At 29.9% G+C, this 25,542-nt stretch overlaps 2 protein-coding genes across 3 annotated transcripts; both read left to right on the forward strand.

Annotated features, from left to right (window-relative positions):
* Positions 1-5,585: 5,585 nt before the first annotated feature.
* Positions 5,586-6,772, forward strand: LOC113852877. Its single transcript, XM_027483270.1, has one exon. It carries the CDS (start codon positions 5,645-5,647, stop codon positions 5,861-5,863), a length of 219 nt encoding a protein of 72 aa, XP_027339071.1. The 5' UTR covers positions 5,586-5,644; the 3' UTR covers positions 5,864-6,772.
* Positions 6,773-19,279: 12,507 nt separating this feature from the next.
* LOC113873042 (betaine aldehyde dehydrogenase 1, chloroplastic-like) lies at positions 19,280-25,542 on the forward strand. Of its 2 annotated transcripts, none has more exons than XM_027511003.1 (15): positions 19,280-19,655; positions 19,783-19,925; positions 20,587-20,667; positions 20,749-20,897; positions 21,434-21,526; positions 21,607-21,730; positions 21,875-21,940; positions 22,149-22,215; positions 22,369-22,445; positions 22,664-22,777; positions 24,459-24,536; positions 24,623-24,774; positions 24,873-24,933; positions 25,025-25,131; positions 25,351-25,542. In XM_027511003.1, the coding sequence occupies exons 1-15, from the start codon at positions 19,547-19,549 to the stop codon at positions 25,439-25,441; spliced, it is 1,512 nt and encodes a 503-aa protein (XP_027366804.1). In that variant the 5' UTR covers positions 19,280-19,546; the 3' UTR covers positions 25,442-25,542. The 2 variants fall into 2 exon arrangements, with proteins under 2 accessions (XP_027366804.1, XP_027366813.1); XM_027511012.1 differs by having other exon boundaries at positions 19,795-19,925.

The following is a 25,542-nucleotide window of genomic DNA, read 5'->3' on the forward strand; positions in this document are numbered from 1 at the left end:
AATAGAGTTAATGGAGGTATAATTATAAATATAATAAAAAGAAAATCTTTATTTCTCTCTTTAAATAAATAAAAGAATAGTTATTAAAATAAAGGTACACACTTTTTCATAGTCTTACAGTTAAAAAAAAATATGCTTATTATTTTTCTTTTAACCATCAGAGAGACAAAGGAGGTAGGAAGAGCTGAAAAAAATCCTAAGAAATCAAAATTTTAAAAAGAACACATCAAGTTGGTATTAGAGCCTTAAGTTGTGAATTTCGTGATTTTCTATAAGAGATTAGTTCTCTACAAAAGATTTTCCCAAATTGATTGAACCCTAAGAAATAATTATGAGGATTAGAGTTATAGGGTTGAAAGATATTATCTACAATTAGATGATGGTTTAAGATACAATTAACAAAACCCTTAAGATTTTAGATGATGTAAACGTTTGATTGTGAATCCATAAAACGATGATGATAACGATTTGTAAAATCTGAATTGTGTGCACATCTGTGCTTATTTGCACATTTTGGGCATGCAAAGCCATGCTTGAAGGATAGCACGATCGTGCTTCACAACAAATTGCAAAATAGATTTCATGAAATTTAAAGATTGATTTGGAATTATATTAGAAAATTTTTAATCACCAATGATTAAATCCACAAGTTTATTAATTTTAAATTGTATGGTCATAATGAGTGGTTCACAATTTAATGTTTAATTGTATGGGTAGTTTATTAGTTACTAAAGTGGTTTAACTTTAAAAAGTTATTTAAGCATTTAATTGTGTATTATAAATTGTTCATATTTATATGATGTTTTCAAGTAATATAAAAATTTAGAATGAACACTTTAGATCATTAGTTATAATGTTATGAGGTCACTCAAAGGTGTATCATTAATTATAATTAATGACATTAAAGAGACATGTAGGTACTTGATAATGTGTTTGTATATCCAAAGATAACATGCATGTTAGCTTGAATGTGACTAATTGCCTATTAAAGCACGTTTATTTTAGCATCATTATAGATTAAATTATGAATTTAGATACTGTCTAAAGGTGAACTTAAATGCATAATTGATGTTAGTTGTTCGAATCTATTAAGTTTATTCAAAGCATTAATGTTTAAGCGTGTATTATATATTGCAATCTCCAAGAACATGTTTGGTCTAGGTAATGACATAGTCAAGTTCAATGGACTGAACTATAAGGATTGTGTTGAGGTTTGATTCTGAGTTTGGACATAGTAATCATAATGGAAGAGAAGTCTGTAACCATTACTGAGACTAGTACAAATGGTGAAAAGACTTTTTATGATCCTAGGATGAAAATGTTTATAAAGGTGAGCATACTATATCCCACTAATTCTCATTTTATAATACAATTAAAGTAATGCAGAAAATATTTTCTAATAATCATGTATCAAAATAGAAATAATTCTTTTTTACAATACTAACCAAATAGAAATCATTCGTATACATCATTTCACATTTAATCAAATACAATCATTCAAACAATGAGCTTAAGCCATTTTATTCATTTCAATTTTGAAATATTTACCAAATAATGGTACTATAGGTACTCATGGACCCTTATATCACTATCAAAATATTCTTCCTAGTTATGAAGGACTTACGCCAGCATGGATAGTCGTCGGTTAGCCACCACACGCAGATACAGCATGTGCGTTATACGACATTCATAGCAAAGGTATAGTCAGGAGTATAGTTAGAAAATGAGTGTGAAGCCTGTGAATACTTTCACTATTGATTGTGTACACATCAGCTATTAACATTCATCACCCTTATTTCTCTCAAATTTCCTAAATCGCCTACAGGCTCTATACTCCAGTGTATCTATGAACTATCCATATAGAAATTCAATAGTGGCACACTAAAATTATACTATTTACATTAATCAATATTGTCCTAATATATGTGTTATAATCATACTAATATATCATTATACAATTCAATATAATGTGTCCAAGGTTAGAGACCTCTGGACTCAAACTAATTGTATAGTTCATGGTATATTGCCAGAAATCACACTCATTCAGTTTTAGTAAAATCACATATCCTAGAGCATTATTTACAATACACATATTATTCAAAATAATAATTTATAACATCAACTGTACATACATAATGATCATTAATAAAATCATGGAACTTATTAAAATGGTTTTATTCAGAGCTTTTACTATGAAATTGCATGTAAATAGTTTTGAAACCACTGATAGGTTCTTCATGCCCAAAATTTTCATTCTTAACATTATATTTTCAAGAAAATATTTCTGATCTATTATTCAAAATGGAGTATTATGGGTTTTTCATGCTAAAGCATAAAAATAGAACTTAAGATTTGGGATCAACTCTCCTTACCTAGAAATAGGTCTCTGAGACTAAGTTTTCGTGAAATCTAGAGAGAAACTCAATGTTTGATCAGAGATACTACCCAAAGACCAAAGTTTTTCCTAACATCACAGAGTATAGTATTATTATGAAAAGAGAAAAAAAAAGAAATAGAAGTAAAATGGAAGAGTTAAACTCTGGAAACTTACTTGAATTCGAGCAAAATAGGTGTTCAAGTTCAGATTTGAAAGAGATTCAGAGTTTAAGGAGGTTTTCCCTAGAAAGGAAGAGGGAGAGAACAAAGAGAATGAGAAGGAGAGGTGGTTTGGTGTATAATAAAATTTCTCAACATGAAGTCCCTTAAATATCCTCCAAAACATGCAATTTCTTGCTTGAGCGACATTATTCTCGCCTGAGTGAGCTCCTTTTTGCTTGAGCAAGAAAATCAGACAACAAATTTTCTAGCCTTTTCTAATATTCTCACCTGAGCAATAATGGGTCCAGAGAGTTTTCTAATTTTCTTGCGACTCCGCCTAAGCAAAATCCTTCTTGCTTGGGCAAAGGGACAGTTGGGGCGATACTATCCTTTCTCGCTTGAGTGAGAATCCCTGTACCCAAAATTTCTATTTTCTAAAAACATGGGTAATAAAATTAAGGGTGTTACAACTCAGATTTGTAAGTTAGTCTTTACATGTAAAATTTTTTTAAATCAATTCCTATACGTACATTTATTTTTTATTTAGTCCCTGCTATTAAGTTTAAAGTAAACGATGTTAAATAAGCAAATAATTAAATTGAAATAAATGTATATATGAAGATTGATTTATAATTCTTTTACACCTATGGACTAACTTATAATTTTTTTACATATAGGACTAACTTACAAATACAAATTAAGAGTATTTTTGTAAATTTGAGAGACACTTTTGATTTGCATCTTGATTTTGATAGTGTCGAGGAAGTGGAGAAAGACATAGATGAATGCGCCAACGATTCTACCTTTGGCAATAGCAATGAGGGCGTATTCGAGGATGAAAGGGGTTTTGATGAGAAATTGATGTTTAGGGTGGGTGAGTGTGGTTGAGAAGAGAAGGAAGTTTGGTGAAAATTGTTGAGAGTTAGTTGAGTTTTGGAGACGAAATACTAAGAAAGGAATAGACTTTGGTCTCCATTGATGTTTATGCAAGGGAAGAAGAAGAATGGAGAGAGTGAAATTGGAGGTGGAGGTGAAGGGGAGGATGTGAGTGAGAGTAAAAGTGATGAAGTAGTTGAGAAGAGAAGAGAGTTTAGTGAGTGTTGTTAATAGTTGGTTGGATTTTAAGGATGAGAGGTGAAGAGAGAAAGAAACTCTGGCCTATGTTGAAGATCGGAGAGAGTGAGATTGAGAGGTGGAGAAACACATAAGATAGAGAAGGAAAATAATAATGTCATTATTTTATTTATTTATGTTTATACTTTATTCAAATTTATAAGTTAGTCTTTATATATAAAAAAATTTGTAAATAAGTTCTCATATGTACATTATTTCAATTTAGTCTCTTGCTTATTTAATGTTGATTTATAAAGTTTTTACATACTAACTTACAAATCTGAATCAATTATAGAGACCAAAATACCATTTAAACTAAAATTATATCAAGCAAGGGTGACGTGTTTCATACCTTAAATTCAATTAGATGTCTAAATATAAGGAATAATTATATAAAATATTATCACATAAATAAATTATTTAAAATTAATAATATTTTCTATATTTAGAAAATAATTACATATTTATACATATATCTTTTTATTTATAATATTAAATATAAAAAATTATATTTAATATTATAACTAAATAGTAAGATAATTTATAAGAACACATTCATAAAATAATCTACTAAAAATTAAATAAAATTCTAATTAAATTAAAATTATTATATTAATATATTAAACTTGAGTGAGTCTAGCAATCAACCAATGCTTATTAGGATTTTAATTTATTCTGAATACCATATTAGATACTAAATTTCATTGAGTAGCTACCCTATCTCTTCGGTCTATTAACATAGTGACTACAGTAGTTGCAACGAAAGTGTTTATGTGAATACTTTAAATTATGTTTTCACTTATGCATATGCATTAAAAATTAATGTTGTTCCACTGCTCCAGTCCATACAGAATTCCCTCTACTAAAAAAAATATTATTATTTGTTTATTATTTAGAATAAATTTAGTTTTTACTGCAATATAAAATGTATATTAAATATTAGCAATATTAGTAATTATTATATTCATGAATTATAATATGTTTTTTAGTGAATATTCTTTATAATAATAATAATTATATTAGAAAATTTATTATTAAAAATAATTATTACAAATTTAATGCCTAAAGGTATGTACTAAAAATTATATTTGTTATTATTTAGAATAATATTTTTTATAAATTTAAATATTTATTTTTTATCATTATGTACTAGTTTAAAGTAACAGATTTAATATGCATATTGATATAATTTTCATATATGTTAAAAATTTAATCCAAATATTATACGCTCATTGTTCTTTTGTTTTATTTTTAAAAAATAATTTTAGGAAAAAAAAAGAACATATTCGAAGCTTGGCCAGCTACCAGTCTACCACTAACACGGAGCGAGGGACCAGGGTTGCCAGTTCATTCTGGTGGGAACACAAATCCCACTAAACCATACGCGCTGAGACGCTTCAATTTCTTATTTTGTAGAATTATTAATACAAAAAAATTGTTAATTTCACCTTTAGAAATAGATTTAAAGAATTAAGAAAATATATTTATTATATTTTTGCAACTTTAATAAAATAAAATAAAAAATATTTATTTAAAAAAAATACTAAAACTCTTCACTAAAACTGGAATATGGGTGGTCCAATTTGACTTATCTTAATTTGTTTGTTTTGTTTTTCTTTGTCTTTATAGAGCCAGCCTTCTAAGAAGCATGGCCGCCAATGCGTAAGCGTGTGAAAGGGTGTGAGGACCTACGTTCTGTTGGTCCAAATTTCTTACAAAAACAATTTGATTATCTTAGACAAACACACCGTCTTCTAGAAGGTTCTTTCGGAAGCGAGTTTTCTTGCGGATGCCATCACGTGTCCAAGTTCACACGTTAATAACATAAGGTTAATCCATGCATTAGATTAGGATTTGGTGGATTCATTTGTCAACTAATTGAACCAGTCCTAGTCCTATAAAAAGCATCCAAACCCTTCCAACACTCCATCTCCGTTGTTCTCCAAACACCAATTGTTCTTGTTCGGTTGGTTCTGAATTCAGAAAGGAAGGGATGGGCTCTTATGGAACATCTTGGGCCGACCAGTGGGACGATGGGCCTGACCCAGTGAGTCTGAGTGGTTCCAATGAATCGAAGAAGAAGAAGATCAACACCGCACTCGGCAAGACCAAGGCAGTGGCCTCCACCGGGGTCAAGAAGTTCAAGGAGGGTTCCTCCGTTGGCATCCAATGGATCAAAACCAAGTATAACAAAACCACCCACAAAAATTAATTTACTTTTATTTTACCCTTTCTCTCTTTCCTTGTACGTATTAATAATATCTATTCTCGCTCCTTCATGTTTTTTTGGGGCCTGCTACTGTGATTTATCCATGTCTTTAATCTGGCCTTTCCATTCGTTTATTCTTGATCTGTGAGATGTATGTGTATAGACATTAGACATAGGCTTGTTTATGTACGATCGATGGGTATGGTTGTATATTTCATTTTCCGTTTCATGGATTAGTATTGTTATATACTTTTTTCTATAGATGATGGAGTTTTAATCTCAAGTCTCAACTCTTCCTTCCCTGTATGTATGATATAGAATTTTATTACTTAAATCGCTTAAAATTATTATTATTATTATTATTATGCGCGATATTATATAATTTTTCATAATAAATACGCATTTTAAAAATATATCCCTTTATAAGATAGTTTTATGCGTCTCGTTTTGATGCTTCAAAACAAACTATGCGATTATTTGAAACCTTCAATGGTGTTTCTTCCGTGTTGGTGTGCTGGTAATACACGAACAAGAACTTTCGCAATGGATGCATTAAAGATCGGCAAGTTCAGAGTGCAAAACGAAACTTCCACTTGGATTATTTTCTAATCGAGGCTTTGTGAAATGACACGCTGAGGATTTACGCGGAGATATTCACTCTGCAATATATTTATCTACGCTTTTTTTGCTTTTTTTAGTTGTACTTCCAATTTTTTCCTTTATTTAAGCTTTTGAAAAAGTCAAATTATTGAGTATATATTTTATCATCTATTTGCGCACCTGATTAGATAAGGACTAATTATTCTAAAGTTGTTAATGGTACGCGGTTATCTAGTCTGTTGTTTTGAAGAATGAACTTGTTATTTTTATAAACGTGAAAAGAAACTTGAAGGCAGATAAAAAAATAAAGGTTCAAATTAATAAAAAAAAAAAGTAAAGAAAAAAAAAACTCCAACAACTTTCTAAAAACTATATTTATAATGTTATTTTTTTTTGCACTTCTCTTAAATAAAACAACTTGACATTAAAATACTTAATCTTTTCATAAAGCACAAAATTGTGTACTTGATTATATATCGACAAATTTTTTTTAGCTTTCGTCTTCTTTAAGTTTAAATCTATCAAGATATTTTTTAACCAAATAACTTAATTAACATGTGCAACTCAACAATAAATTTAACTTCTGCTGTTAACTGACCTATAATCTCTTACTTTTTGCAATACAGAGAAAATATTTGAATCTATACTAAAGACAATAGTCTGAAGTACTCTTCATATCATCCAAGCTACCTGCCTAATGTATTTGATTTCATAGTTTATAGTTCTTTCAATATATCTCAAAACTCTCTTTGTTGCCTTCAAATGCAATTCAATAGCACAGTGCAACCTTGACAGTAAACTAACTGAAAATAAGATGTGAGGCGTTATAGTTGTAAGATACATTACACACTCAATTAAGCTTCTAAAATGAGTTTCATCAACTTTATCAAATCCATCCTTTTTGATGAACTTCTCCTTTAGATTCATAGGAGTGTTCATTGTTTTGGATTCATCAGGCTGGAATTTTCTTTAGGATTTCCTTTGCATATTTTCTTTGACAAATGAAGATTTCATTCTTCTTTTGAGTGATCTCCATGTCCCAAAAAACTATCATAAGATCAAGATCCATCATTTCAAAGACATTCTTCATTTCTTGCTTAAAATAATCAATTAGTGCTAGGTTACATCATGTCACCAAAAGGTCATCAATATACAAATAAATGGTTAAAATATCTGTATCAACATGTTTGATATAAAGTGTAGCTTTCTATAGGCTTTTCAATAAACCAAGTCTTAGAAGATGATCATTAATTCTATTGTACCAAACTCGAGCTTGCTTCAAGTTATAAAGAGCATTTTTTAGCAAATACAGTGTCTTCTTGACCTTTGATCGTAAAATCTTATGGTTACTCAACATAAATTTCCTCCTCCAAAAAATCATTTAGAAAGGTTGACTTGACATCCATATGAAACACTTAGCACCCCTTTTGTGCTACAATGGCAAATATCAGCTTGATTGTGTCAAGTCTAGCCACTAGAACAAAAGTGTCAATAATTGATCTCAAATATTTGTGCATAGCCCTTCACAACAAGACTAGCTTTATGTTATGGAGTTATTGGGATTGAATTTCATTCTAAACATCCATTTCACCTAATGACATTTCTATCATGAGGTTTTTGAACTAGCTCCCAAGTATGATTTTTCTCAATCATGGACAGCTTCTCTTTCATTACATCCATTCATTTATGGTCTATGGGAGCCTCTTCAAAATTAGCTAGTTTACATATAGCTACATTGCACACTTCTATACTGCTTCTTTGGTAGATCTTGGAGAGCAACCTTGTGCCTCAAATAGGAGGATCATCTACTGTATCTTCAAGCTCCAATACAAAATTTTGATTCTTCTTTGAGTCATTCGAGCTCTATTTTTCATCTTCCATAAAGTACCATCTCTGCTTATTAGAATTTTTTCTATTTGAGACTGAAAAATTCTATAAGCTTTAGAAATGGTGTTGTATATAATAAATACTCCATGATTTTCTCTTTTGTCAAGCTTGTCATGCTTAACCTGAGGCACATGTGAATAGCACAAACAACCAAATACTTTTAAAAAATCCAAAGAAGATTTAAAGTTAAACCAAACTTTGAAAGAAGTTTGATTTTGCACTGCTCATGTGAGAAGTTTGTTTTGAATGTAAATTGTTGTATTTGCAGGTTCAGCCTATAATTTCGTCAGTAACTAATTTTGATGAACCATACACCTAGTCATCTCCATGATTGATCTGTTTTCCTTTCATTGACTCCATTTTGTTGATGAGTGTAAGAAACAATGAGTTGATGTTGAATCTTAGCTTCTTCACAAAACTATTGAAATTGATCAGCTAAGTACTCTTTTCCATTGTTAGATCTTAGAGCTTGAATATGGCAGCCACTTTGATTTTTAACATGAATTTTGAATTTCCAAAATACCTAGCCACTTTTGATTTGTATCTAAGAAAATAAATCCAGCACATTCTGGTTAAGTCATCAATAAAAATGATATAATAAAACTTTACTTTATTGATGAAGTTCTTTGTGGTCCAGCAATAATTGTGTGAGTAAGTTGGAGTTTCTGACTTGTCCTCTACGTACTTTTAGAAAATGGTTTTCATATTTTCTTTCCAAATTTACAACCTTCACATTCAACTAACTTTTTCAGTTAATGAAGAAACTCCATGGACTAGTTGATTTTTCAGCATGTAGTTCATTGAAAGGACCTAGCCTTCTATGCCAAAGATCAATTGAACTACCTGGAACTAGAAACGTAACTTACTCATCTTTCATTGGATCAAGTGAAAAGTTCTTACTCTTCATCTTGATTTTGAACATTTCTTGGTTTGCTAAATCCTTTATTATGCAACTTTTATCTTCAAAAAGAGACTTTGAATCCTTTCTCGAGTAGTTGTCCAATACTAAGTAAGCTTTGATTAATTTAAGGTACATATAGCACACCAGTTGGATCATATTTGAGTAGCTTGTTATCGCTATTATTGTCTTGTGTCTTAGGAGTGTTCATGGGTCAGTTTGGTTCGGGTTTGAGTAAAAATCCAAACCAAAGCAATTAAATTTAATTAGTTCGGATTAGTTTGGATTTGAATTTTTTTCCTATCTAACCCAAACCAATCAAAATTAGTTTAATTTGTTTGGTTTGGTTTGGGTCATCAAATATACGATGAAAAAAATTAATTTTTTTTTCAAAATAAACAAATTATCCAAAATTTAATAAATTGCTAAATTAACAAAAATTCAATAAATTGTCCAAAAACATAGCCACAATTCAAACTAAATTGTCCAACATTAACTAAACAAAAGAAATAAACATTTTCTAAGATAAAGTCAAACTATAAAATTAAGTACACATATTTTCTAAACTATATAAAATTTAGTACACATATAAAATCAATATAAAATCTTTGTTCTTCTTGCACTCTTATCAACCATTGAAAAATAAAAAATTAACCATCAACCTACAATAATATATCAAGTGAAGTAAATGTTAGAAGTTATTTAAAGTTTAATATAAAACATAAACTCATAAATCAAAAATAAATTCATAACCTTGAGATGTACCAAGTGTGTTAAGCCTAGCTCCAATTGTAGCATAGATAGTTCTACCATCACTTACATCTAATCCAGACAACTCAATAAAATACAAATATAATTGATCATAAATCTATAATCATAGATCAACTTATATATCAAATTGTTAAGAATAAAAGAAAATAATTATTTATACATGATTCAACCTTTTGTGATTGATCTATCTCATCTTGGAGTTCAAGAGGATTAGGAGAGGTCCTAAGCTAATTTTGACAACAAATCAAAGCTTCAATAGTATTAGGATTTAAGGAACTCTGAAATGAGTCAAGGACTCAACCTCCTGTGCTAAAAGCACTCTCAAATGAGACAGTAGACACTAGGATAGCTAAAATGTCTCTAGCCATACAGGAAAGTACATAATACTTTGCTAACTTCACTTTCCACCACTTTAAATGTCAAATTCTACACTAGGATGTGAGTTTTCAACATCATCTTCCATGTACTTATCCATCTCATTCCTCTTCACTTCACCTTATTTCTTCCTTATTTTCATCCTAAACTCATTTGCCTAATCTCCCTCATCATCATCATCTTCATTAGTAGCAACATTAGACTGAGAAGCAAAGCTTGATGATATGCTACCAGAATCGCAACCATTAAGAGGAAAATTATACACGGTAGAATAATACTTGAACAACCTTTCAATGTCTCTTAACTTTTTGATCATATCTTGACTCCTCTCATGACCATATAACCGACCAAAGCAAAACTCAATATATTGAAGCTTAACCCGTGGATCAAGAAATTCAGCAACAAACAACAAGTTATTTATCTCACAACTTTCTAAATATTTAGAAAACTTGATTTGCATATTTGTAGTCATATTTTGTAATATTGGATCATTACTTTTTCTCCACTTGTTCAATGGCTTTTGAATTTTACACAATTATGTTAAAAACAAATGTATTGTCACATGTAATGAACCAGAAAAAACAAGGGTTACATTATAAAACACCTTCAACACTTTGAAAAACATACATGCACGCTTCCAATCATCACTACTAGGACATCTCCCATCATTAGCAAGAGCAATCAAGTATTGAGCATCATCATATTCAAGTCACTTAAATGCTTTTCAAAATTTTCAGCAACATCTAGCATAAAAAATTGTAGAATTCCACCTAGTTGATACATCAAGACAAACAAAAGCTTCACTAGTTATACTTGCATCATATGCACACCTTTTTGAAGGTAGTCAATCTAGATGGAGAAGATCTAATAAATTTACATGCAACCCTTATTCTATTAATAGAAGGGTCAATTTCTCTCAATCCATCACTTTCAATCAAGTTCAAAATCTGAGCAGCACATCTCATGTGCATCAAATCTCCAACCAACAAAGTGTTTCCATTCCAATCACTCACGCTTCTAATTAAATATAAAATAGCTAAGTTGTTAGAACTTGCATTATCATCAGTTACACAACCAACTTTAGTTATCCCCCAATCCTTTAAGCATTTCTCTAAGCTTTTTCCTTACGATTTCACCTTTGTGATAAGAAATCAAATTAAATTGCAAAATTTTCTTATTCATTGTCCATCCATCATCAATAAAATGAACAATCACACACATGTAATTCATGTTTTGGATTGATGTCCAAGTATTAGTGGTAAAAGAAACCATTTGATTATTTGTAGTCAAAATAATTTTTAGATTCTCTTTCTCATGCAAATACAATTGCATACAATCTCTAGCAATAGTGATACGTGAAGGGATCTTAAATCTAGGTTGAGCCTTAGCCATCAATTCTACAAATCCTTGGTTTTCAACAAATTTAAAAGACAACTCGTCAAGGATAATCATTTTAGCAAGTGCTAGTCGAGTTTTCTCTTGATTAAACTCAACAAGTTTGAAACTAATAGTGATATCATCCTCACTTTGATGTCTAAGAACAAGTGTTTTTTGTTTCTTATCAACTTTCCTAAGTGGACTTTTCTCACACTGTCTAAGATGCTTCAACAAGTTGCTAGTTCCATGAGTACCACTATCGCATGCATAAGATTGTGTACCTTCATTTCTAATAAATCTTCTCTCTTCAGAAGCCTGCAAAGCATTGATCACTTTTGCCAAAGAAATACTTGCAAGATCCTTAATATTTTCTAAAGTAGAAATTGAAGCTTTAAACCTATCAAGCATATTTAAAAGTATCTTTTAAACTATCCTAGAATCAGACAGTTCAATACCAAGGAATGATGCTTGATTACCAATATTAAGAAGTTATTCAAAATATTCTAAATATTTTTTAACTCTTTCATTTTCATTACTTCAAATTTTCAAATAAGCTTCAGCACTTTCATTCCTTTAATCTGTTTGTCACCTTGATATTCATCTTGAAGGTAGAACCAAATGGCATGAGTTGATTCCAAATTTACAATTCTGGTGAAAATTGAGGATAAAACAAGAGCAAAAGAAAAAAAAAATTTGCTTTTGACTTATTTATTTTTCATTCTTTGTGGTTTCTGATTTGAATCATGGTGGAATATATGATAAAGCTAGAACATGGAAATTAGCTCCTGTTACAACTTCCCAAATATCCACAGCCTCAAGATAAGCTTTCATACGTGTTACTTGAATCTTGTAATTGTCCCATCAAAGATCGGCAGAGTTATTTGAGTTAAACCAGCTTCAACATTCATAGTTGATAAGGCTAATTCTAAAATAGTAAGGTCATTGTTTAGGTGCTCTCAAAACTCACAAAGATGTTCACAGGTCCCTAAAAAAGAAAGCTCTTTAATACCAATTGTTGTTTTCTTAAAAGTAAAATGAAAACAAAAGATAAAAAAAGATAACTAAAAGAAAGAGTCCACATAATTTTATTGAATGAAGTTAGATTTAAATACATAACATATGAGATTACATCCTACAATTCTTGTAACAAAATAACATTCAAATTATTAAAAAAAAAAATCTAACAAATTTCTAGATTCACATTTCAACAGATATATTGTTAAAATTATAAACTACACGATATAAGTATTTTAAGTATCAATTGTTTTATTTTAAATTTTAAATTAAAATTAATATATAACTTTGTTGTATAATTTATAATCTAATCTTAAAAACTAGAGTGTAGATACATGTGTGTCCTCTTCTGCAGTAGAGAAAAAATCTACTAAAATTTCAATATTTTCTCAATAAGTTCTCAAATTTTAACTAAAAAAACTCGATCTAGTAATAAATTCTTGTGTTTAGATTTTGTTAATTCACTAACTAGGCCTACTAATTGGGTCAAGTTTTACAAGAACAAGAAATTGTCTCAACTAATTAAGTTTAAGTTGGCATGATTCATTGACAAAAACAAAAAAGATGGCACAATTCCTTCTCAACCACACCGACTAATACCTTTCATTCAAATTAAGTTGTTTTAATGGGTTTATTTAAATTTGTGATCACTTTTGTCACAAATATGTACGTGGCCACATTTTGTTCATTTTTTACATTAAATTTGAAGGACATTAAAATTTGATTTTAAATGTATTTTATCTTTACTGAATAAATAAAGTAAGTATAATTGTATAAATAAAAAAGATTATGCATTAGTAAATTACTTTATCACTGTCATGTTTAAGTAAATCACGAGTTTAGAATAAAAATACTAAATAATAAGAACATTTTTTTTTCAATTTTTAAAAGAATTTTTCTTTTTAAAATCTAAAAATACATGTATTTTTAGTTTTTAAAGAGAGAAAACGCTTTTAAAAATTAACAAACATACACTAAATTTTTGTTCTGATGTTTGATGCTCCTTGTGCAGAATTAATAAACGTTAACCAAAATTTAAAATGACAATGATTAAATAATTAAAATAAAATATTTTAAGAATAATATTATTAACACATTCTTATGATTATTTATACTTTAACACTTTTAATAAAAATATTTATTAATTTGTTAAAATAATCCTAAAAAATTAACGAGTGTGATATTATTACAAAGTTCGGCTATAAATATTCTAACACCATCAGGCCTGGTTTTGAGAGTAGTTTCGAGGTGCGATTGCCTAGAGCCCAAGCTTAAAAGAGGACTCAAAGTAAAAATCGTGTCCTACTTTTACTTGAAAAAAATTTCAGCTCTTATAGTTTGTAGTTGGAAAACATAGAAAAACAAAAAAGACCTTTTAATTTCTCACACCTCACTTGTTATAAACATAGTCGATTTATTGACGTCTATAAACTCAAAATTTCATTTAATTTCAAAATGTTACTATTTTTAACATTAAAGCTCATGAAAAATTTTAGTTTTCTCCAAAAAATTAAACACTTATTGAGTTTGTCAAATTTGCATATTATTATCTAAATATTTTAATCACTTATAGAATTTTTTTTTATAGTCCCGGTGACTATATCATCAACTGAAAGAAGTTTTTTAGAGTTAAAGTTAATCAAAACTTACTTAAGGTCATCAATGTCACAAGAACCGTTGAATGGTCTCACAATTTTATTAATCGATAAAGAATTTTTTAAAAACATTAATGTTAATGTTATCATTAATGATTTTGCATCTCAGAATGTTCATAGAACCCATTTTTTATAATTTTTTTTTTGTGTTTTTGTAATTAATTATAACATGGGAGTTGTTTGAATGAAAGTATTTTTTTTATAATTTTATTAAAAAAAATTATAACCACTTAAAAAAAGTATATTATTTTAATAAAATTATTAATATATATTTTTATTTTATTTATTAAATTTTATAATTTTTTTAAAGGATCCTAATTTCTTATTTCGCCTAGGATTCCAAAAAGGCAAAGAACGGCCTGAACACCATCTACTTAATATTTTTTTAAAACTAAAAAGAACATCGATAATTGAAAGCACAATCCTAAAATTGTTAAAACGAATAATTGAGATTGAGCTTAAAATAAGTTAACTCAACTTAACTCACTTTTGTGGAGAGTAAAGAAAAAAAAAATCAACCTAATTCAATTGGTTTGCTACATAAAAAATAAAATTTTTAATCATTGTTTATTGATACTTTTTAGAAGCTTATACAATGAACTAATTTAAAATAGATCATAATTTGTCTACTATTGTCTTAACTTAGCTCATTTGAATAAACTTTTCTTTTACACAAACTTTTTTCTAATATAAAAGTGGATTAACTCAATTCATGGTGAGTTAAATATCTGCGTTAATTGTGAGCTTAATTTTTAACACCTTGCTTACAAATGAACCAGGTTGAATCAAACTAACTAGATATTAGAAATCATTTTGACAACTCTAAATATTAGATTATAGAAGGCTTCTCTCAACCTTCATTCACTGTTGGAAGATCATTCCAAAAACTCATAATCAAAGCATGACAACAAATAGTCTCGTAAAGACTAGTGCTATCATCACATTGGAACTACAACGAATGTGCTAGATTGCAATCACTTCCAATGAAGATGCTAGAAATACAAGAAAGTTTCATTTTGTCTCAAAATGTTTATAAAGAAAGTTGAGAAGAAACTTATCCATTCATAATGAGTAACAATAATTCATACCATACTCATTCATGAAAAGTTATAATGATCCCACCCATTCTGGATTTATATAATAATAGGTTACACTATTGAAGTACATATAATATCTAATTTTCACCAATCAAAAAATGGATAATTTTGGATATGTCAAGATGTCACTCAACCAATAATCTTTAAATCAGTGAAAAACAACCGTAAAATTTTTAAATAACTTTTTTATAAATTAAATTCTTAAAAAATTAACACCATTAAACTTTTGTTAACTCAGTTACTTTTCCATAAAATAATTTTGAATCTTCGCAAATTGTTGAAAAGTTAACAAACAAGAATAAGGAAGTTTCGTTTACGACTTTATATCCCCATCTATCAATGTTTTTTTTTTTTAACAACTTTCGTTTACGTTTCTACAGTGAATTATTGAGCACAAGTCGACAACACGGTCATAAAGTGAATTGACCCATCCCAGCCCAAACGGAAAATGCCACCCAATTCCATTTTGTGGTTTCCACTAAACCTTAAACGTGGACCCAAAAAAAAAAAAAACAACAATGTGGTAGTAGTTTGTTTGTGGTCAGATTATAATATTTATAAAAATATTTTTTTAAAATTAGATGTGAGAAATAAGAGAAATTGAAGACAGAATCGATAATTGAATTATTAATGAAATATAATATAATTTGAATGTATTTATAATGTTTTTTTTTATTTTTTTTCTAATTATAGATTGTTAAATCATTAAAAATTATTGATTTTTGTAATAATCATTTTAAAGGTAATACTTCTTGTCCAAATTTTTAATTGTTTATACTCTTAAATTAAATACATTTGAGAGTTAATTGTATACATAAATTTATTTATAAATTTTACTTATACTTTCAAATTAATTTTGTTTAAATTTTATTTTAGAATTAAATTAATTTTTCTCCAACAAATCTAAACGACTCTCATCTTTTTTAGTAATAATTATAATAAATGTATTTAATGAATTAATCAAAAGTGAACTAATCATTTAATAGCTCCTTTTGGAACAACATATGACTACTTTTAAAGTCACTTGATTGACATTGTGCATTGTTGATACCTTTATATTTTATAACATATTTAGAAGATGTTGATATTGTTTAGAAGTAACCATAGGTGCTGAATTTAGTTTATGATTTTTGACAAAAATTGTATCTTTATTCTTCATATTACTTACAAAATTATCTTGTTTAAAATAAGGTGGATATCCACGTTTTTTTGTAACATACATTTTGTGTGACTAGTTTTACCACAAAAAACACAAATATCGTTGTTACCCCTACCAAAAAGTTTGGGATGATAACCATATTCTCAGTTAGAACTAAAATTATCTTCTTTAGCTATATTAATAACAGTATTTTCATCATTATTCAAATTTAGTAGAGTTCTAACTTGTCTTTCTTGTTGTTGCAATTCCATAGAGAAAACACGACTTAGACTAGGAAGTGGATCTATAAGTAAGATATGAGATCATACACTTGCATATTGTTCATTTTATCTAGTCAAGAATTGCATCACGTAATCATGTTGTTTGAACAAGAATTTTGCATTGATGCACATTGACATGTTATTGCACAAGAGCATTGAGGAAGAGGTTTTTAGTGTTCCAATTCCTTCCCTAAGACCTTCAATTTAATAAAAAATTCTCTGAATTTAGCTACTCGAATCAAATCACCTTATGAACATCACTCCTTTAAATCATTCTAGACATCTACTAAATTCTTGATATACACAATACGTTCGTGTAATTGATGTCAAAAGTAAATTAATAATCTAAGAAAACACTAAATTGTTTACAAGGTCCTACACTTTATGCTATAAGTCATTTGATTTTGAAATGTCAATTGTGCTATTGACTATATTTATTCTTTAAAATAAGAATTTGTCTCATCATACGAGTTCATGAATGATAATTTTCACTGAAAAAAACAAGTGAAACAATAATTATGATAGGACTTTCATTTGGATGAATATATAAGTGACTTTTTTTTTCTTGATTATTATTCTTGCTATTTACATGTACTTGTTGATTTCTATTGACACATGGGCCTTCATCTAAATTTCTTGTCATAAAAAAACTAAATGTGCAACAAGGCTCTCATACAATCTAAGAAATAAAACTAATATATGAAATAAAAGACTATAATTAGAAAATTTTCTTTCTCATAAAAATGCATGTATTTATACAGAGAAGCAAAATGTACATCTTAACTGATTTTGTTACTTAAAATAAGAAAAAAAACTAAAATAGTTAAAAATAATAACAATTATAGTCATATGCCATAGTTGTTAAATAAACTAAAATAATCTATTTTAAGAGTAATTTAATTTTCTAACTTTCTCTCTTGGAAAATATTTTGAATCTCTTCTTTTGAATTTTAAATTTACATCATTTGAATTAATTTTTTTTATGTGTGTCACATGCATAAATATAAACTAATACGTGGATTTGAGTTGTTTATTCAAATTTTTTTCATGTATTATCATGTGCTAAAGAAAATTACTTTGTATATACCTTCGTAATGTCATAAATCACCACATGCAAGTTAGTTCAATTGAAATCCTTACAATGAGAAACTCAAGCTTCGGTCAAACACTGATTTATAGTTATGTTAATTTTTATTAGCCAATACATAATTAAAATATTGAAGTGTAAGTCTTAGTGATCATCTTAAGTGCCCCCGCAGTCCATGAAAACTTGAGGCTTTATAAACTTGTTTTTGTAAATATTTTTTTTTATCTCCCTTCTGCCAACTAACGCATCTTTCAGTACTCATATAACAAATTTTGCACAATAATGGTTAGCTTTAAAGAAGTGGACCTTATCATCCAATAGAGGAAAGATTGAATGATAGCGTGTGGACCTACCACTATGCCAACCCAAAAAAGTAGATGTAGGGAGTCCCCGAAGCGATTTATCATTGATGCTACGAAGGTGACAAATAGAAATATCAGAAAATATGAAAGTCATGCATTTTTTTTCATTATAAATAAAACAAAACAATAAATATCATCATCAATAAGTGTTGCTATACAATAAAAGATTTTGTGTCATTTTTTTCCAATTTATTTAAGAAAAAAATAATGGTTAAATTCAACTATTTGAAAATAATATAATTTAGTATATACTGCGTATATTTTCCTTTCAAATTCCACGTATCAGGGTACAAATTAAATGAAATGAGAAGAATTTCGCCTCTTATTTTCTTGAAAATTTTGAATTAAATATATTTTTATAAAGATTTCTTTCTCTCTGCAATCTTCTGCCAGTTTGATTGAGGCATAGCCATTTAGGATCACGCCACATGATGCTATTCCTATTTTTGTGGGCCAATGATAATGTGATTATCAAAGTGGGTCACCAATATTTCCTTACGCAGCAACACGTAGAATAATAATTTTTCTTTACTTTTGTAATTTTTATTATATTCTAACATGATTTTTTTATAAAAAAAAAATACTGTTTATTAATTTATTAAATAATGTTATCAAGATCTTTATTTTTTTTATATCTTGATTTTTATGCACAGTTCATATTCTTTTATTTACAGCACTTATTCTATTTATTAATTTTTTTCTCTTCTCTTTCTTTTCTTGAGTTATATCAATATACACCAAAGAATATCAAACAATCATTATTGATAGAATCATGCCCAATTTGAACCATTAACAAAACAAATCTGTCATTTACAACTTGAAAACTATAAGATAATATATCTACCATAATAAGTGGATAAAAATTTCATTGCTGATTGCTTTAACGATCACAACGTGAACACAAAATTCTGCCAAACCAACAGTAGAGAGAGTCAAAATTGGTACCGACAATAAAAGCAAAACTCAAAACGATCAAGGAAAAAAAACAAAGAGATGTCACAGATGACCCATCACCAAGATCATGACATAGCCTCAACCTTTTTATTATTATATATTATCATCATTGGTCATTATTGTTGCAACACAAGAATACGCAAACAAAGCACTGAAGAGAAGAAAGTGAGTGAGAGAGCAGAGAAAGAAAATGGCAATCTCAATACCTAGTAGACAGCTATTCATAGATGGAGAGTGGAGAGTGCCGGTTCTCAATAATCGTTTTCCAATCATCAACCCAGCCACTGAGGACATAATAGGTTCACTCTTTCTCGCTTAAAACTTAACCAACATTGTGGCAGTTTTTAATGATCATGACACGTGTGGGTATAGTATTGGTAACTAACTTAAGTTAAGTTGTGACCTTGTTGATTGAATGGTGTTTAGGGGATATCCCAGCTGCTACTAAGGAAGATGTTGACATTGCTGTGGAAGCTGCTAGAAAGGCCTTGTCTCGGAACAAGGGCAGGGATTGGTCTAAGGCTTCTGGTTCTGTTCGAGCTCGCTATCTTCGAGCCATTGCCTCTAAGGTTGTAATTTTATTATATGAGTTTGTTTTTACCAAAATGTGTCTTTATTTCCCCAAAAGATAACTTTTTTAAGTATTACTTTTTATGGTTTCTCGTTTTTAATCTTTGTAGTTTTAAAAAGTGACATTTTATTTTTTATTTTTAAGAATTAAAAGTGAAGGAATTTAAATGGGATTAATTTCGAAACAAAAAAAGTTATGTTTTCATGAATTAATCACATAAGGTTTTTTGTTTTCGTTTCTTTGAAATACAGTTTAATAAAGTTTTAACTTGATAATTTATTTTTATTAGATGTGTTAAGGCATGAATTTGACCCAAAAAATTCTTAAAATAAGTTGAAAAGAACTTATTTTGACAAACTATAGTGAGAAGCTTATTAATACAAGCTGAAAAGTGGTTGTGGGAGTTGATTTATAAACTATTTCTACAAATTTTCTGTAAACTCTTCCAAATGTTACATCATAGCTTAATGATGCATGACTTGTATTGTTTAACAACGTGTATTGGTATGTTGTTAAGGGACTAATTCTCTAAAGGGGAAAAAAACAGTTGAGGGGTAAGAATGATAACTATTTTTTGTGAGTGTAGTTATATTTACTGTTTAATTGAGTGAGTTGTGCATGTCTTGACACCTTACTGTGTGTGGCTTTCTTTCTAACAGATTACGGAGAAAAAGGATGAACTAGGAAAACTTGAAGCAATTGATTGTGGAAAACCACTGGATGAAGCATTGGCAGACCTGGTAACATATGACATTGGAAAACAATAGCTGATGTTTGCCATGATTCTTTTGCTTATTTGGATCTGTGGTTTTATTATTTAGGATGATGTTATTGGTTGTTTTAACTACTATGCTGAGCTTGCCGAAGGGTTGGATGCAAAGCAAAAGGCTCCTGTATCTCTTCCTATGGAGACCTTCAAGAGTTATGTTCTCAAGGAGCCCATTGGGGTTGTTGCATTGATTACTCCATGGTATCTTCTGGTCTTTCATTTTAACTGCATATGCATTCTTTTTACAGTGAAATATATTGGCTAATGCATTCTTTATTGACTAAGGACTAAACTTAGGTCCATCCAAGCAGGCTATAAATGAAATATTAGATCTCAGGTGTGGTTAAGCAAGGGAAACTTTTTAACTTCATGCCTTAAACAATGCAAAGTTTGTGCATTAATTAGGACTGTTTGGTTTGAGAAAACATTTTCTACTTCCATTTTCTGTAGCATTTTGTTGTTTTCATTATTTTCTATACAACTAGAAAACAGTAAAAACAAAATTCTATCATGTCACATGTTCAATTTTTTTGTAAAACAGAACTTTTTCTTAAATCACGCAGATCCTAAGATTTTATCTAGCTTGTTGCTTGGTTATAGAGGCCAAGCTGCTGTGGCCTAGATTCTTTACAGTTTACTTGCATAGGAAATTGATGCATTCACTGCATCAATGATATAAAGTGATAATTGAATGTCTTAAGTGGCTAATGAAATATGCGGTTAATGGTATGTATTAGGAACTATCCTCTCTTAATGGCTACGTGGAAAGTTGCTCCTGCTCTGGCTGCTGGTTGTACTGCAATATTGAAGCCATCTGAATTGGCATCTGTGTATGTTCTCATCAACTATTGGAAGCTTGAATTATTTGTTATATTGGTTTCTCATGCAGTCTTATCATTTACAATTTTAGGACATGTTTGGAGCTGGGTGAAATATGCAGAGAAGTGGGCCTTCCTCCAGGTGTATTAAATATCGTCACTGGATTAGGCCAAGAAGCTGGTGCACCTTTGGCATCTCATCCTGCTGTAGACAAGGTTCAACCGTTTTTAGTTATTAGTATAAATGTATAATCAAAATTATATGGAGCTATATCCCATTCTATATCTTGCAAGTGTTACTTTGCGGCTGAGTTTGCAAAGCTACTGTGCCATTGTGGCTGATATTTAACTTTTCAACAGATTGCCTTTACTGGAAGCTCTGTAACTGGAAGCAAGATTATGACAGCTGCAGCACAGATTGTCAAGGTATTTTTATGCAGTATTATCTGCAAATTTTGTACAATTCATATTATCCTTCTGTTTTAAAAGCTAGAGGAGAATGATGGACAGTGGACACACATACCAAAAGTAAAGATAGGACAGATAGGAATACTTTCTCTTTTTCCTTACTTGTTTTCTTTCTCTTTTCTTTGTGAGTCCATGTAATATTGAATTTGTGGTTTCTTGTTGACAGCCTGTCTCACTAGAGCTTGGTGGAAAGAGCCCAATCATTGTTTTTGAGGATGTTGACCTTGATAAGAGTAAGTGCTTTCTATTTTTGTAGCTCATGTTTTCTTCCATTGTGGAATCACATTTCCTACGAAACTGATTGAGTAGTTGTAGATGATTAAAATTTGGATTACAGAATCCAAACCATTGAACATTTATTATTCTGTTCTCCATCATTTAAACAGCTGCTGAATGGACCATCTTTGGCTGCTTCTTTACAAATGGTCAAATTTGCAGTGCAACTTCTCGCCTTATTGTTCATGTAAGTTTAATAGACAGATTTTGATTCATGTATTTCATCCATAACACATTACCATATTCGCTAACAAGTATTGTAGCCTAGTTTTCTTATTTTGTTGCATAAATGGGGGAAGGTTTAGGTTTACTCAGATTGTGGTAGAATTTTGTCTGAAAACTTCGTGGCAACTGTGTTGGCTAAGTTTTGAAACTTGATAAAGTGAGACCCTTTTACTGTTTCAGGAAAGTATAGCAACAGAATTTGTGAATAGGCTTGTGCAATGGGCCAAAAACATAAAAATTTCAGATCCCTTGGAAGAAGGCTGCAGGCTAGGCCCTATTGTTGGTGAAGGACAGGTACGCTTAATGTTTATCACTGCCATATCTATCAGATATTTTCTTAACTTATCCCCTCCTCTCTCTACAATTTAAAAAGGAGGTTTCTTTCATTTCCTTTGATAGCATTAGGTAGAACGGGTTTCTCTTATATATGGTGCTATTTCTTGCTCATTTGCTTAAATAAGGGTTTCTCTTATTATCCTTTGTCTCTCATATTGTTACTGACTATAGCCCTATTTGAAGAAATGTAAGTTTTCTATTGATAATGTGCGGTTTCCATTTTTACTTATCTGTGTATGGATTCTGGAGTAGATTGTGAAGTACTTAAAATGAATTGAAGTCCAACCAGATATAATATTGTTACACACAGGAATATGTTTCCATTATTGGGATTGAATGACTATGTTCACATATATAAACACATTACATTATATATGGTCATTAACATATTGCTGATAAAGTATAAATTGCTAAAATCCTATAAAACTCAAGGCAGCATTCATTGTCCTTCTAAAATAAATAAATGTTAATAAATAATGAGCAGACTGTGGACACATGCTCCATCTGGATATAAAAATTGGCAGATTGCCCTTTGATTCCTGTGAATGGAATTCGTGCTACGCCACAAAAGCTACCTATACTATTGTAGGTGAAGATCCCAAAGCTTTATAAACTGCACATTAGAATACTACTTCCAACGTGGAACTCAAGTCTCATACTTTGGGATTGGTTCCTAACATCCCGCCATGCTCTGCAGTTCCGGCAATTTCATACACAGCAATGCCGATGTTACTTACCTGAGCTGCTATGCACTCTCGCTTTGATACCAATTGATAAGAATCTTGTGTGAATCACACAAAAATAGCTAGCTATTGTAGTTGGAGAGCCCAAGGCCTTTATAGACCCCACATTAGAATCCCATACTTTCAATTTGGGACTCAAGTCCCATGCTTTGCAATTGGATCCTAACAAGATACTTCTGCTTTTAACAAAGATATGTCAAATTCTGATTGACCTTATTCTATTTCTTCCCATAATATGGTTGGTTTTAGGTGTCAAAAGGAACTGTTTAATCAGCAGCTTTAGGATGCTTAAAACATTCATTTGATATGTAATATAGAAAGGTTCAATTTGGGTAAATTTCTAAATTAGCACTTTTAAAAGAAAAAAGTAAGGAGATAAAATGAATAAAATTTCTCTTATAGATTAAATATACTTATGTGTCTCATGTTTTGGAGATGTTAAATGAAGAGAGCTTTTAAAAAGTAAAGAAACATAAGTTGATTTTAACTTGTGAAATTTTTTTTATTTATTTTACTTTGTTATTTGTGTATCCAATTAGTACTGTTTGAAAATTTAATCCAAATTGGGGTAAAATCTACTCCTATCGTGAACTTCTATATTTAAGCTTGTGTTTGTTCAGAGGTACCTTCTCCATTATCCCAAATGGAAATGTATGATAGCGTGATAACAGTGGTTGTGATCAAGTTGCATGTAGTATTTTATGAAGCAAAGTTATTGGCTGGCTAGTTATATTTTTTTAAAGATGTATCTTTTGACAATAAAGAAGAAAGCTTTGCCTGACTTTTAGTCCCCATAATTTAGCTTCTTTTTGGTCTTGCAGATTTAAAAAGTTTAAAAAAGTATTTGCCTTGAACCAATATGATGCTATATCTAATATTTGGATTATATGATTCAGTATAAAAAGGTATTGAATTTGATCTCAACAGCTAAGAGTGAAGGTGCAACAATTTTGACTGGTGGATCTCGCCCAGAGGTATGATTTTACCTGTTATTGTGTGTGCTCGGTTATGTTTTTCTGCATTTGTCACGAGAAATGATACATTTAAAATTCAATGACAGCATTTAAAGAAGGGATACTTTGTTGAACCAACCATCATAACTGATGTGACTACCTCAATGCAAATTTGGAGAGAAGAAATTTTTGGACCTGTGCTCTCCGTGAAAACATTTAGTACTGAGGAAGAAGCTATTGAACTTGCAAATGACACACAGTGAGTTAATCATTTTCTGGAAACTGATTAATTTCACCCATAAACTACTTTTTCTTCACTTGTGGATTGATGTCAAAATTACATACGATATTTCACAGATATGGCTTAGGGTCTGCTGTGATGTCAAAAGATCTAGAAAGATGTGAGCGCATATCTGAGGTAAGACTGATCCTAGATTATCAATAAATCAACAAAACTAATGGATTTTCTGTAATTGAAGGGTTTATATTATTATATTGGTTTTGTGCAGGCTATTCAGGCTGGAATTGTATGGATCAATTGTGCTCAACCAAGCTTCATTCAAGCTCCATGGGGAGGCATTAAACGTAGTGGGTTTGGTCGTGAATTAGGAGAATGGTATGATTCATATTTCCTTAATCAGCAAATGAGGAAGTCAAGTTTCATGCCTTTAATAACCTTGAAAATTTAATTTTTAACTGAACTCAATGGCATAAGTGTTATCATGCAGCTGTTCTGGTTTAGTGGGATAAGGCTATTGTTGTTGTTGTAGGCTTGTTCTTATATGTTTTATCATCTTTGAATCTGGATCTGAGCTTTTGGTGTTTATTATTTCAGGGGCCTCGAGAACTACTTAAGTGTGAAGCAAGTGACTAAGTATATATCTGATGATCAGTGGGGCTGGTATCGGTCTCCTTCAAAGCTGTGATGTGTAAATAAATTGGAGTTCTAAAATCTGGCATGGAATAAGGTGTGGGCGACACTAAGTAAACATTGTATAATGTACAATAAAATTGTTTCATGGCCACG

The sequence above is a fragment of the Abrus precatorius genome, unplaced genomic scaffold (assembly GCF_003935025.1).
Source record: "Abrus precatorius isolate BTA unplaced genomic scaffold, Abrus_2018 Scaffold10, whole genome shotgun sequence".
Classification (NCBI taxonomy): domain Eukaryota; kingdom Viridiplantae; phylum Streptophyta; class Magnoliopsida; order Fabales; family Fabaceae; genus Abrus; species Abrus precatorius.